The sequence below is a fragment of the Diospyros lotus genome, chromosome 1 (assembly GCF_014633365.1).
Source record: "Diospyros lotus cultivar Yz01 chromosome 1, ASM1463336v1, whole genome shotgun sequence".
NCBI classification, from domain to species: domain Eukaryota; kingdom Viridiplantae; phylum Streptophyta; class Magnoliopsida; order Ericales; family Ebenaceae; genus Diospyros; species Diospyros lotus.
The window spans coordinates 30,631,142-30,645,378 of NC_068338.1; the positions used below are offsets into that span (position 1 = coordinate 30,631,142).

The window sequence follows — 14,237 nt, forward strand, 5'->3', positions numbered from 1 at the left end:
GAAAGATGAGACATGAAATTGGTATTTCCTCTCTATGTATTTTCTCTCTCCAAACTCATTCCTAGTTTTTTTGTTACTGTCAGCGCCCCATCTCCTCATGGCAGCCAAACACCAATCTTAGGCAACATCTAATGATAAATTTTTATCAATTAGACGTCAATATATATATATATATTGTATTAATATAACATTTTGATATATATAAAAGTGGTCGTTAAATATATATACACACAAATAGCGATGAGGATAAGGACGTCGGCAATGGAGGAGGTGGTGGACAACAACGATGGAAAAGTTGTGTGTGACGAATTGATGGTCCCTTAAGGTATGGCCACTCATGAGGGAGGTGAATTAGTGATTAAAATTTTTCTCAATTTTAATAAATATTATTGATTAATGATTTGATTGAAAAATATATATTTGATAAATGTAAATGTAAGCCACAAAATATAACAAAAATAAATACAATAAGACGCAAGACAATTTATAGTGGTTCGGTGTCTTCACATATACCTAGTCCACTCTCCCAAATCTAACCACCATTGGGGTTCCAGTAAATCAAAATCACAAAGATTTTCACACTAGTTCATCTTGAAAACTATATACACACCTAGATTACAATGGGTTTTAGGCAACTACTATATCAATATTTTCTTCCTAACTTACCTTGGAAACTAAATTCACCTAAATTTTAATGGATCTATAAAACCTATACAACCCTCAATAATAATTTAAATGTTTACAAATAATTTGTCCACACTTGGATACAAATAAGTAATTAAAAACAAATTATACAAGATAATAATATTTAAATAAATAAATAAATTTATAATCTCAAATGGAGAAGTTCAGATTTGTCATAAAAGACTTGGAAAACTTTTCTCCTCTTGCCTTGTGGCTCTTCGATGAATGAACAATAAATCTTTGAGAGTCTTTGAATGCTTGGAAATTAGTTTGAGAGACTTTGGGAGTTTTGGATGTACAATTTGTGCAATAGATATTCAAAAAATGAGTTTGTGAGTATTTATAAGCATTTTAACCACTAAATAAATGATTAATATGAAATTTGAAATTCAAAAAATATTTAGACTTTCTCAAAAACATGTTTCATTTTTAATTCAAAATAAATTTATTTTTTACATAAAAAATCAAGATTTGAAAATTCAAATATAAACTTTTGAGACATAAATTATTAAAATAATAAAACATGTCTAAAAATAATTTTATTTAATTTAAAATAAATTTATTTTTTGCATGAGTAAAAGAAAACATGTATAAAACTAATTCTCTTTAATTCAAAATGAATTTATTTTTTGTATGAAAAAAATAAAACATGCTTAAAAGTAATTATTATTTAATTCAAAATAAATATACTTTTTGTATAAGTAATAAAATCATTTATCAATAAATAAAAATTTAAATATAAATTTTTGAGATATAAATGATTAAAAAAAGGAAACATGTTTAAAGATAATCCACCTTTAATTCAAAATAAATTTACTCTTTATACTAACTTTTAATTTAAAATAAATTTATTTTTTTATATAAAAAATAAATATATTTATATCATAAAAATATTTTTGTTAATTATTAAAACTTAATCAATATGAACAAATTGGCTCAACAAAAAAAATGGGTGAAACCCGTTCTCCGTCGTTGTCGTCAAGTTTCATCAATTTTCTTCGTCGCACACAGCTTTTTCGTCGCTGTTGTCCATCGCCCACGCCTCCATTGTTGGCGCCCGCCCCATCATTGTGCGTTGTGTGTGTATATATATATATATATTTATTTAACAGTTATTATACATCATGTGTATGTATGTATGTATTAATATAAAATTTTGATAAATCATTGTGTATAATTTATTAACATTTAATGATAAAATAATTATGTATAATCTATTAACATATATATTATATTAATATAATTTTTGGTCCAATTGCGTATATGTCACACGCAGGACTTTGGGATTTAAGGAGTAATAAATCCCTTTCTACAAGTTGATGGGGGCATAATAGATCCCCCTCAAATTAAAGGACATAAGTGATTAAATGGTGAGAGCTAAAGGGCAAAAACATGTTTTTAGTCATTTATATTAAAAAATAGTGTTTGTTAACCAATATATGAGTAAAAAAAAAGTGATATATAAAAAATAGTTTGGACAAAAGTGGTTTTTATTATATTTATTAAATTTATTTGACAATCATTGAAAAGAAAACACGTAACTTCTTATTTGAGATTTTTCAAATAAATTTATCTCTCATCCGTTCAGATAAATTTATTTTGAATCTTATAGATAAAAAAAAAAAAACCTATATACCCTCAATGCATTCTAAAAAATTAAACAAATAATTTGATAAAAAATTTAAAATATTTATCATTCTTATCTCGACCATTTCATATATTCGTGCGAAATATATTTTAATTTTATATTAATACAATCTTATCTTATTAATTTTAACAAATATTATATAAGTTGAATATCCTTTTAGCATAAATACAAGATGCGTTGATAAAATAACTCTAACATGATATTTGATTTTTTTTATAATGTACAATTGAAAAATAGATGATACATTTTAAATATATTTTAAAATTAGGTAAAATTTTATATATTCTTCATAAAATTTGTTTAAATTGCACTTATTACCTTTATGTTTTAAAAAATTCGATGCACTGAGATAAATCTTAGTTTTGTTTCAATTTATTTATTTTGTATATGTCTTTAATTTTTAAATTTTCCATTGTGATTTTTTTGTTTAGTGATTAAATATCTTTTGATTACTTTTTATCATCTTAAATTTATCATTTATTTTTGTTTGCTAAAATATATCATCAAATCATATTAGAGTCAGGATCTTGTGCACTGCATATAATACTGTCACAATCTTATCATTTTTAGTTGCATGTTTATAATTAAATTGATGATCGTTAGTCATTTGGTGTTTTTTGTCAACTATGCTAAAATTGGTTATTACAGAATTTGTTTATGTAAGACAATGCATAGGTGCTTAATATTGCAACTTATAAGCAGAGAAATATTAGAACATTCAATCTATTAAATGTAGTTCAAAGAGTCCCTGCCATGTGAAGTATGGCCATGGGCCATCCCTACTAAAAACCACCATATATGGCACCACCCTTTACTCTGCCCATTTGAAGTTGCCGAGTTCTAAGAATGAGTTGACAAATTGATCTTCCACAAAAGCATATTTTCAGTTGGCATAACCATATATTATGTTCCATTGAGCAAATTCCAGATGCTTGCAGTGCAGGCCTGCAGAGAAGCGAGCAGACTTTCATGGATTCACCCAAACTGCTTTAGAGGCATCCAGATGGTTCAGGCGGCAGGTCCCGAGCAGATGCTCCGGGAGCTCCCCTCGCGTATTAGCCTGCCAAGAGAAAATGACAGCTCATATTAACAGATATATCTCTCTAGCGGGATTGACTATAGTGGTAGGAGAATACTCAAATATTAGACAGAGTCTTATGACCATTCATAAAGTAGGCTGGGTCCTGTTTTAAGAACTTAACATGGACCAAGTGAATGACAAATTTACTCTGTTTGGCAGAAAGTAGAGTTCTTTTACCTGTATTAGGAATGCCATTTCAATGACCAAATTGTCAAGGTAGCCAAGGACAAGGCTGACCACACCCCTTGCCACTGTAGACGACCCAATATCGATGCCGAGCTGAAAGCACAATTTATTATTGTGGAATTAGCTTTATGTAACATGAAGCGCCATATTAATACAAGAGCTCTTTGAGCATTTAACAATGTAGTTAACAAGAGCTCTTTTTGCTGGCATGCAAAGAAAGATGAAGAAGTTGGCAGCGCTAATACCAGTTACTCATGGTTCATACTTTACAGTGATGATCACTCCTGTGCCTTCCTTACCTCTAAGTAGTTCTTCCCATGAAAATAATTTATTTCAAGCGCTTGACCCACCAAGCATGCTTTCTTGCCAACACTCTGCTTGACTATCCACGAACCCTGAGAAGTAAAAAGAGCGGACTAGTGATGTACGAACCATACATGATAATAAATTCAGTTTATGCAACAAGTTGCAAATTCTTTAGTCAGATTGCAAGCGAAACGCAAAAAGCTAATATATATAGATAACCACTCTTCCTTCAAGAACCATCTGGTGGGCATAAACTTCACGGACGTGATACTAGACATTCAAAGAAAAATGCCCAAAGTTCTTTAGCAGGGATGTCATAGAAAGTGTTGGCTCTATTCATTTCTTTTCCATCAAACAAGGTTGAGAAGAAGAGACATTTATTAATACACTAGTACCCGAGACCATTAAACATCATGAAGCATGGATTTTACATTTCTTATGCTTTATAAAGCTTGTTTTCCTTTGTTTTTGGCCGCTTTCACCCCCCGGAAAGGGGGGGGGGGGGGGGGCGCAAAAATTGTGTAACAACAACAACAATCACAAGACTCACTCCTACACGTTTAATTGTATCTATTCCCGAAACAAAACATAGAACAAGATCAACCTTGTTAGGCATGCAATTGAATGCCAAATTGACAGTTATGTGACATACTAACCTTAGATATGTAGGGTATGAGCTTAAACCTTGAATTTCTATATGCATCATCCCCTCTGACGAAGCTCTCCAGCAGAGGAATGTCTTGTATGGGAGTGTTTATCATATAATACAGAGCAAGGCTATATGTTGTTGAACCTGGAACCTGGTTCATTGTAATGTTTCATGGTAAATGATTTTGACTTTCAGTTCTATCCAGAAATAGATCAACAAGGTAGGACCAGTTTCACCTGTATGTTTACAATGAAAAAGAATTCGGGGCCACCCTTTGCTGCAAATTTCTGCACAAAGATCCTAGTAGTTAAAACTATATTCAACCATATATATCCAGTTATTGCAACGACTGAGATCTGCAAGAACTGAGTTGAGGCATAAAATATTGGTTTAAAATAAGAGTTAATGTGAAAGGCAGACTTGCCTGGACTATGCTCCCATGACGGCTTCCAAGGTTGTCTTCTCGCTTGTCAGATCTCAGCCAATCAGCCGCAACCATTTGCATTAGAGTGCTTTTTGCCTTGAACTGAAAAAAAAAAAAATGCAGTACAATGAAGTGAATAGCAGCACATGAAAGTTCATATCTTATAGGAAGACTGTAATTTTGGGGGGGCATTTCACAAATGAAAGTATATTTCATAAAGGCAGGAGATCATTAAATTATATGCGGAACATACGGCTCAATTTTAAATAAAACTGAAACAAATTTACTAATTGAAAAATCTCAAGAGAGATAAAAGTACATATCAAAACACTTTTAGGCATGATGCAGAGAAAGCCAGAAAGTTTTCAATCAGTTGAGATGGTTTTCTCTACCTATTGACAAATGAAGAAAGAAAAACTAACAAAATACCAAGCCTTAATTCCACCAGGTGGGGTTGGCTACATGTATTGTAGTTCCTCAATCATCTCTACCTGATACCAGATTCTCTGTAAAGCCATTATATCTCATATCATGCCAAATAGTTTCCCATCAAGTTTTTAAATGTGGAAAATCTAATTTCAGAAGCAAGATGTGAAACAGGGCACATCTAGTCCAATAGCTATCAGACATTGCAGGACAAGCAATATTCTTCTTGCAACTTCCGTTCCTTGGCATAGTGAACATACTGTGGACTATCCAAAGAAGTTTCCCCCAGAAAACTTTTATCATGCTGAAGAAATAATGGAATTGCTGCTGATGATAGGATCCTGAGCTTTGATGGATGCAGCATAACATTCTTCAAAAAGCATGTTTATGAAATCTTTGAGGTTTGATAATTAAGATAAAATATTCGCCACACCTTCTTATGGTCCTCTAAGTAAGTCTTTCCACGAATTAGAAATGTTGACGAATCTGCTTCTGTCCAACTGCAAGGCATATTGCAAGTTGGATCCTTCGGGAGAGTGGAACCGTAGTAACATGAGAAAGCATCTTCCCTGGCCATCTCCTGTAAGTCTATATAACCCCTCTTTTGGACTGTGGCAAGCAGAAGCCCAAGTCAAGCAGCATTTTACAGAAAGAACAAAAACTACTAGAGAGTAGTGAAGGGGGAGAAAGAGAACCACCAGTCAGTAAATTGAGTTTTGTAAAATTCGACTCACCTGCAAGATCATGCAATTTTTTCACAAAACTGGCAGCAGTTGATAATCTTGGTGGATGGTGGATATCCTGTCATTCTCAACACCCAAGAAGGAAAGTGAGTACGGTAAAACAAGAAACACCTAGAAGAACACAGCATTCCCACATATGACTGAACAAACTGTACAATTATTTGTCACCTAGTGTTTATGTTTACAAGGGAAAACTTGACCAGGATGAGCTAGGCAGAAGAACAAAATAGTGGGATCTGAGTGCCTTTGGCTTCAGAATGTAGATTGCATCGCCTACATCTAGGGGACTAAAAACACACACGATGCTGATGCAGACTATCCATTAAGCCAAGGAATTGGTTTAACAATATGATTGGAACAGACATTCAAATGCAGTTACATGCTAGTGAAGAAAACACCACAATTAAATCATCAAATATCATAAGAGGAATTTGAAACACAATCAGTTTATCCTTATCATCAAATCATGCTCTAAACACCACACACAGGTTAGTTAAAAAAATAACACTTTGACTAGTTGATCTTATGCAACAAAACTGAAACGGCACATCATAGTACTCTATCCCACTGGGAACTACTATAAGTACCTGAGAATATGCTTCTGCACCCATATCGGAACACCAATCATTCTCTAAATGATTGTAATCTAGTGGTTCGGAGACATCAAAGAACTCATCTGCTTCATCATCCAATCCCATGAGGCTAGCTTGTTCTGAAGGTGATTTGATAACTTCTTCCTCCATATCCTCCTTATCCTTCCCAATCTCCGCTCTTGTTTGAACCTTAACCATAACATCTTCATTTTGAGCCAACCTATTATCTGTTGTCAACTCACCTGATGAAGAATCAGAGGGGGGGTAATCTCCTACTTTAGCTCTAAAATATTCTCGCAATGCTGCAAATGAAAATATGGAAATATCTATTCAGTATTGGAAAAAACTAAACATTTGAAAAGAGCCCAGAATAAAGGCATGCACATGAAGAAGAATACCAGCAACCCTCCCAAGCATACGGATCGTTATATTTCTAGCTGAAGATGCATGTAGATAGGATTTCCAGAATTTCCAATCAATGGCAAGCATGTGTTTCACAACTGATTGTTTCCCTTGATTCGCAGGAGATATTACATATCCTCCACCTGAAAGAGCAGGAAAAGGTTATCTTTTTTTCTTCTCTTGATAGATTATTGAAAAGAAAATTCCAGAGAGCTTTATTGAAAAGGCAATATTGCTTTTTATTGTACTGTTCAAGCTAGGCAGTATCAAGCACAACTGGAACACCATCATTGGATTAAAAAGAAAACACACCAGAGAGCTTTAAATAAAGTACAAGTCGGATACCACAAAGGACAGAACCCCGACAGCAGCCACAATAACAAATATTAGAACCAGAAAAGAAATGGAATAATAAGCCAACCAGCATAATTCATATCAGACCAGCTGCTCCAAAGTGGATAACGCACTGTCACAAGCATGTGTAAATACATTGAATACACACATAAATTCAAGAGCCATAGATATCTAGTTCCTTGCATAAAGATCGAGATAGCAGCAGGCATCAAGTATGCATATTTATTTGGAGGACACACAATACAAGAAACTCAAAAATGTCAAATAAAATCTTCTCCTACTGCTGAATTTTAAGCATACATTACTTTTAAGGCAAGCACGGATGTAGCGCTTCTGAGGTGGACACTTCTTATGGAACACTGAATGGTAGAGTATAACTGCAAGAGAATACACATGGAGAAGTTATTTTCAGATGATAAATGCGTTGTCTTCTAAGTTGCATTTTAAAATATTAGTACCATATGTGCCATCATCCTCCCTTCTCCAATAACGCCGTAACAATAGATCTCTTCGCTTCATTGCCCTGCAAACAATGATCAATCAATAAAAGGTCTATATTACACATATGGGCTCTTGAATAAAAGCATCATAAACATTTGCTACAAGGTACGACTTGAATCATACCAAGGTAACCAATCTTTTTTTAATAGCTTGTGCACAATATCAGTGTGACCATCAAGGTGCTCAATCACACTGCCTTTGTAGAAACAGAAATCCCATCTGCAAGACAAAGAATAGTTACCATTGGAAAAGGACACAAAATGATAGACGGAATTCAAAATGTGACATGAATATGAAGGTAGACAATTCCAAGAAAACAAAAACTTAGAACACAGAAATATTATGCTATGGTATAGTGTAGTTTCACAACTTCTTGGCTTCTACTTTCAGGGTTTATTATACCATAATTGATACTGAGACATGCCATTAAATGAGTCAGAGAAGAATTCACACCTCAAAGACCAAACAAAGCCAGACTTATCACTACTAAAGTGAGGCATTCATTACTATGGGTGCATAAGGCACAAACATGAGCAGATATGCTCAGCATGTGAAGCTAGTGTTATGTGATACACAGATGGGACAGAAGCAGCGTAGGAGTATTCTAGAATTGCTACAAGGCTTACATGAATCAATAGATAAAATTATAAGCATTTTGATTAATTACAACTAATTGTCCATCACAATCAGAAAATTAATCAAATAAATTACATTAAAAACACATCTATTGTCAGTTTGAGCTTTTGATCCAAATTACTAGCATAACATGTATCGGCATAAGTTGTACTATTGATGCACTATGGTCATCTATTTATATCTAGTCTCTTCCTTTCTGTATTTTTTTATCATAGTGATGTCTGACCTATGGTCACATCTTTGCATGGCTCAAAGGTGAACAGTAAGGCATCACACCCCAACCAGACTATTCTGAAAGATTTTAAGGATATAAATGCTTCAATACAGAAATATAAAGGGATATTTTGTAAACTCACTCTGATCTTGAAGGACCAAGAGACATGAGTGTTTTAAAGATGGCCTCTGAAGTTCCATCAACTACACCAACGGCCATTATTGCAGGATGATCATCCCACTGCATGAATTAGGAGCATGTTTAACATGATTGCTCTTGAAAAACCTTGGTAGCATATTAAGATGCCGCTAACCTTTCCATTAGATTCATTATCTTTTGCTTCTTTAAATAGTCGAAGACCTGTACAACACCCAGTATTAAATACACAATTTCAGCCGAATTTAAAGGCAGATATTTTCCTGAACTTACCATTCTGACAACCAAAGATTGTCCAAGGTGAAGGTGCAATAACATCAGATGATACTGGATCCATGTGTCTGGATGAACACAGAGTCCAGTCAATGGAGTTCATACAATGTGCCCTTTTAGAATGCTTCAAGCTGTGAACAACAGGAGATACAACAAAGTAACAATGAATAGAAAGAAATCAGCTCAAACTGACAAACTTATGCTGGTACCATATTTTTTTCCAAAATTTCCACTAATTTTCTTAGTAGAAAAAGATATCTATGCCAATTACCAAAAAGTAAGGCATAATGAAAAGCTATATGCTTTTCAAATATGATAATTACATTTTTAAGTATACAATTTACCTCCAGGAGTGCCTCTCACTCTTGGGGCCACCCAGAACATCTGCTGGGTTCTGGTCTGCCTGCACATGCACATAATAGTTAGTTTCTTTGTTTGCAATAACTCACCAGATTAACAAAAATGAGTAGCTTGATACCTTTAATGCTGCTTCCTGCAAGGAATGAATCCATCGAGCAGCTTCTTCTGGGCTACTTGCTCCTAGCTACAAGCATAGTTTTCATAAATCAAGCATCTAGGTTGTCTATTGAATCATGCAATATTCAACAAGAAATTTACCCCACCTTCAGTTGATCATTGTGATTAGAAGTATTGTAGAGTGTGAAAATGAAGAATTCCTGCAAGTTTGCACATTAGATTTCCATGACAGTCAATAACAAAAGAGTGGAAAACACAACTTGGAACAAACTAATCAGAAAATTAAACCAGAATATATGGTTGCCCCCAGAGAAAAATGGTTCAACATTATACTTTTCTTTGAATGCTTTCTCTCCCATTGTCTGTCACCCGAACACAAGAGTCTATAATTGCACTTCTAATAGGATCCTGGCATAAAAGCAGCATTACCAATTAAGCTAATATTCTGAAATTTTTGTGCACTTGAAAAATGTGGAAGTCCAAGAGACAAAGTTGCAAAAGCTGTATGCCCATTTCAAATGAATGGCATGAAATATTTTAACGAGTGCTCATGCAAAGATGCTTTACAATTCATTTTTTCCACTTATTATCTTGAGTCCATACTGTGACATGATAGTAACACTTCGACAAAGCCAACACTAATATGCTCTTTCTTGGCAGCAGCGTAATATTTCAGCCTGCCCTTGGACTTGATTCCGGTGCAAATCAAATAAAAATGAGCTATGAAACCAATTATATCTCTGATGATGCCAGTTAGTGTCCTGAGTTTCCATGAACATGTGTTGAATTATGTATTTTCCCACAGAAAGATTTCAAATGTGAAGCAAAGATTTTCACACAAGTCAAGCATGAGCTTAGCACATGAAAATGCAGAAATTATAATTTTTTTTCTTTATTTTGCAGTACTTACCATGAATTAATGTACACTGCACGTGTTCTATCTCCTCTATAGACTTATACCTCTACCAACCAATGTGTAATGACAACAAACCGGGCTCCAGAAGATGGTCAAGACCAAAGTCCAAAATAACCTCACAACTAATTCCTACTGATACTTAACAAACATCACATTTTGAAGACAGGAACTCCTTTTAAGTAAATATAGTGAGGCTAGAACAATCACACCACAAAAGACTGACACACCTCAACAGCAATAAAGAAACACTGCTAGGACTCTTGGATAAATAAAATGGAACGAGGCAGAGAGAACAAGAAAAGGTTAGGACCTTATCTTCTATCACTAAAATTTCCCCATAATCTCCAAACACCATATTAGATACTGATGAACTGCATTTCTATTATTCTATTTTCACAATCAATTCTTTCTGCAATATAACATGCCCAAAACTTCTTTTTTAGAAAAGTTTTCACTTGTTTTTGCATTAATTTTTGGTGTTAAGGAACATAGTGTAAGCCTGTAAGGGAAAAAGAAAAACTCTTGATCTACCCATCCAGTTGCAGGATCTACATCATCCTTTTTATGCCTTTGTTTGTCAATATCTGAATCCAAATAAAGACACCACAAAAATCTGGTAGGCAGCATAAAAAAGAACACTTTGGAAAAGGAACAGAAGCAAGAAAAAGCGGGGGAGAAAAAGGCAGAGGTGGATGAAGAAGGAAAAGCTAACGACACTACTAATGCTTCTCACTTTTTGTGAGGTTCAGATGGACTAGACAAGAATCAATTCCTAGCAAGACAAGTACGACCAAATCAACTATTTGGAAGTATCTGTCTTTTTATCTGTTACCCTGGATATTCCTTGCAGTACACAAAAGAAGACTCTTTAAGCATGATTCACAAACGAAAGAATCCCAATAACCTGAAATTAAAGCATGTTAAAACTTCTAATGCACCAGAAGTACCATATTAAAGATGGGAAGGCAAAAAGAAGAAAAATAGCCGACAATCAGAACCAAAAATCCAGCTAGAACCATTAACCATTCCATTAACAGAAGTTGCAAAAGGGTAAAATTCCTTTACACGGACAAACACGGCGTATTGGGATATTATCTATATATACACATCATATAATGGATGATGAAAATTTTTGCTGATAGACCTTCCCATCGAACCAGAAAGAAAGCAAGGATTGTTTCTTGGAACATTCATTGTAGGTAAATCAATGGGTAAAACAAACAAGAACACTAAAGAGAAACAATTTGCACAACAAAATGAAGTGGCAGATATCCACCCAAAAATTAGGAAAGCACGGAATGGACCAAAATCAAGAATGGACCTCGTTGTTCGAGGCAGGAACTGATTTGAAGCTCTTGAGATGGTGATCTTGGAGAACAAAGTAGCGCTTTCGCGGGTATTGCAGACCAAACCGGTTGGAACGAATGAGATACAGCCAACCTTCCATCTTGCCATCGTTCTGGGAGACACCCATTTGAGAAATGTCAAGAAAGTGAGAAACCCACCTCCCAGATTCCTCAAATTTGGCTCATCAGACGCTCGCTCAAAGCAATTTCATACATACAAATGCATATATATTTTCAGTACTTTTGGTCAGTTTTTCAGTATTAGGCCCACCGATAAATTCAATGAATTCACAGAGGCTGCTGGGTTCGGGCCCGGTCAAAGGGGAATCAGAGAATCAAAAGAAAAAGACTCTTCGGAATTTCAGGTGACGCCGCGGCTCTTTAATTTCTGTTTCTTTCTTCTTTCCTTCTTTCTTTCTCTTTTTTTGTCTCCTTTTGGCTGTGGCTCTGTTGCTCAGTTGCTCTCTGGCCAAGTAACTCAACTGAGAATCGCTACTTATTGTGGGACAAAAACATCGCCAGCGGGCGTACACTACAATCCAACTCATGGACGTCAATTGACTCTTTTGCCCTCTCCCCATTTTTCCTTTTCGGTGCCAATATGTGAAACAAATTTGGGGGTGCATTTATTCAAACTCATTCTTCTTAAATTATAAATAAACAAATTAAAGCTAAACATATTTTTTGAGAGAATAATGATATAAGGCATCAAAGTGTGAGGTTGATGAGGTATTTTTACTATTTTGCCCCTGCACCATTCATTTGATTACGGGCAAAATTAGAAAAATTATTATTAAATTTAATAAGTACCTTTTGTAGTGTTTGTTAATTAATATATAGATAAAAAAATATAAGATATAAAAAATATTTAAGATTTTTTTTTTAATATATTTATTAAATTTACTAAACAATTTTAAAAAAAAGAAGTTACGTGACTTGTTATTTATTATTTTCTATATATGTTTATTTCTCATTTTTTCAAGATAAATATATATTAAACCTTACAGATAAAAAAAAATGATACATATGTCTTCTAATGCATTCTAAAAAAAGTTAATAAACAGTTTAATAAAAATATTATAATATTTTCTAAACTTATTTTGCCATTTTATATCTTAGTTTGAACATCATTCAAACCTTATTTTGATACAATCTTATTTTATTTATTTTAACAAACGTTACCTTGATATAAACCATCCAACCATCTAAAGAAGAAAATATTGTCTCAAAATCGTGTCATATGCCTTTCAATTATTTATGAGATTGCTCATTACAAAACGTACTAATTTATGAATTAGAAAGGAGATGATACTTTGCCAAACTAGAATGGAAAGTAGAGTGTTGTATCTTTAGTCATTTGAATATTTCTTTATTAAAGATAAAAAAAAAAAATGCTGGACTATGAAAGAATGATGAGAATTGGCAAGAAATTTGGCATGATTGGTGTGGGTGAGCTAACTCAATAATATTGTCCCAACTATAATCTGATGCTGCTTACTGTCACCAACCGATTGCATATGATAACACCAACCTTTGTTCTTTACTTCTTCCTAATTAAGCTACATCATGAGACATGCAGCGGCCATGGCCCAGCCTTCTTTCGTTCTTTGCAAATGGTAGAGGACTTGCATGTTTAGAGTCAACACGTGCCACTTCATGCACAAAACATTTACCCAACCTTATTTGCCTCTGTTTTTAGTTTGAATATGGGATTTTTCTTAATTTAATAGCAACCAAAAGTTTCAATCTTATGAGTTTTTAGGACAGTCAAAGGGTAAAATTACTCTGAAGAGCTCGAGGTACCATTGAAAGGGGATATGGTACAACCCGGAAGAGGGTGCCGCGCAACATGAGAAGGGTGAGGTGCAATGCAAGTGCAGAGAGAATAGGTATTGGTACCTTAAAATTTGTCCTTAATTTCATTAAGTGGAGTTAGTTACGTAAATCTTAAAATATTAGTGAATAATAATACACATAATATATTATAAAGTAATATTATATCAGCAACATGTATCCCTATTATGTTAAATAATTTCTTTGGGGATTATTACATTTGTTCGATAAATTTACTCAATACAAAATTAGTACTTGTGAATTCTCATTAATGGTAAAAATTATATATATATATATACACATATTTTTATTTCCTCTCCAATATTTATATCATATACTAATTTATGAATTCTCATATGAATGTTATTTGTATATATTTTTGTTCTTTT

The 14,237-nt window shown here is 33.7% G+C and overlaps 1 protein-coding gene across 2 annotated transcripts; it reads right to left on the reverse strand.

Annotated features, from left to right (window-relative positions):
• Positions 1-3,041: 3,041 nt before the first annotated feature.
• Positions 3,042-12,476, reverse strand: LOC127790507 (protein ENHANCED DISEASE RESISTANCE 2). 2 transcript variants are annotated; one of them, XM_052320053.1, is made up of 21 exons: positions 11,991-12,476; positions 10,087-10,161; positions 9,900-9,953; positions 9,755-9,820; positions 9,621-9,679; positions 9,277-9,407; positions 9,161-9,207; positions 8,990-9,087; positions 8,121-8,216; positions 7,955-8,019; positions 7,802-7,873; positions 7,139-7,285; positions 6,735-7,042; positions 6,139-6,205; positions 5,838-6,013; positions 4,979-5,080; positions 4,791-4,841; positions 4,562-4,705; positions 3,899-3,994; positions 3,591-3,692; positions 3,042-3,392 (listed from the first exon to the last, which is right to left on the reverse strand). In XM_052320053.1, exons 1-21 carry the CDS (start codon positions 12,141-12,143, stop codon positions 3,300-3,302), a joined length of 2,202 nt encoding a protein of 733 aa, XP_052176013.1. In that variant the 5' UTR covers positions 12,144-12,476; the 3' UTR covers positions 3,042-3,299. The 2 variants fall into 2 exon arrangements, with proteins under 2 accessions (XP_052176013.1, XP_052176020.1); XM_052320060.1 differs by lacking the exon at positions 10,087-10,161.
• Between the last annotated feature and the right edge of the window lie 1,761 nt (positions 12,477-14,237).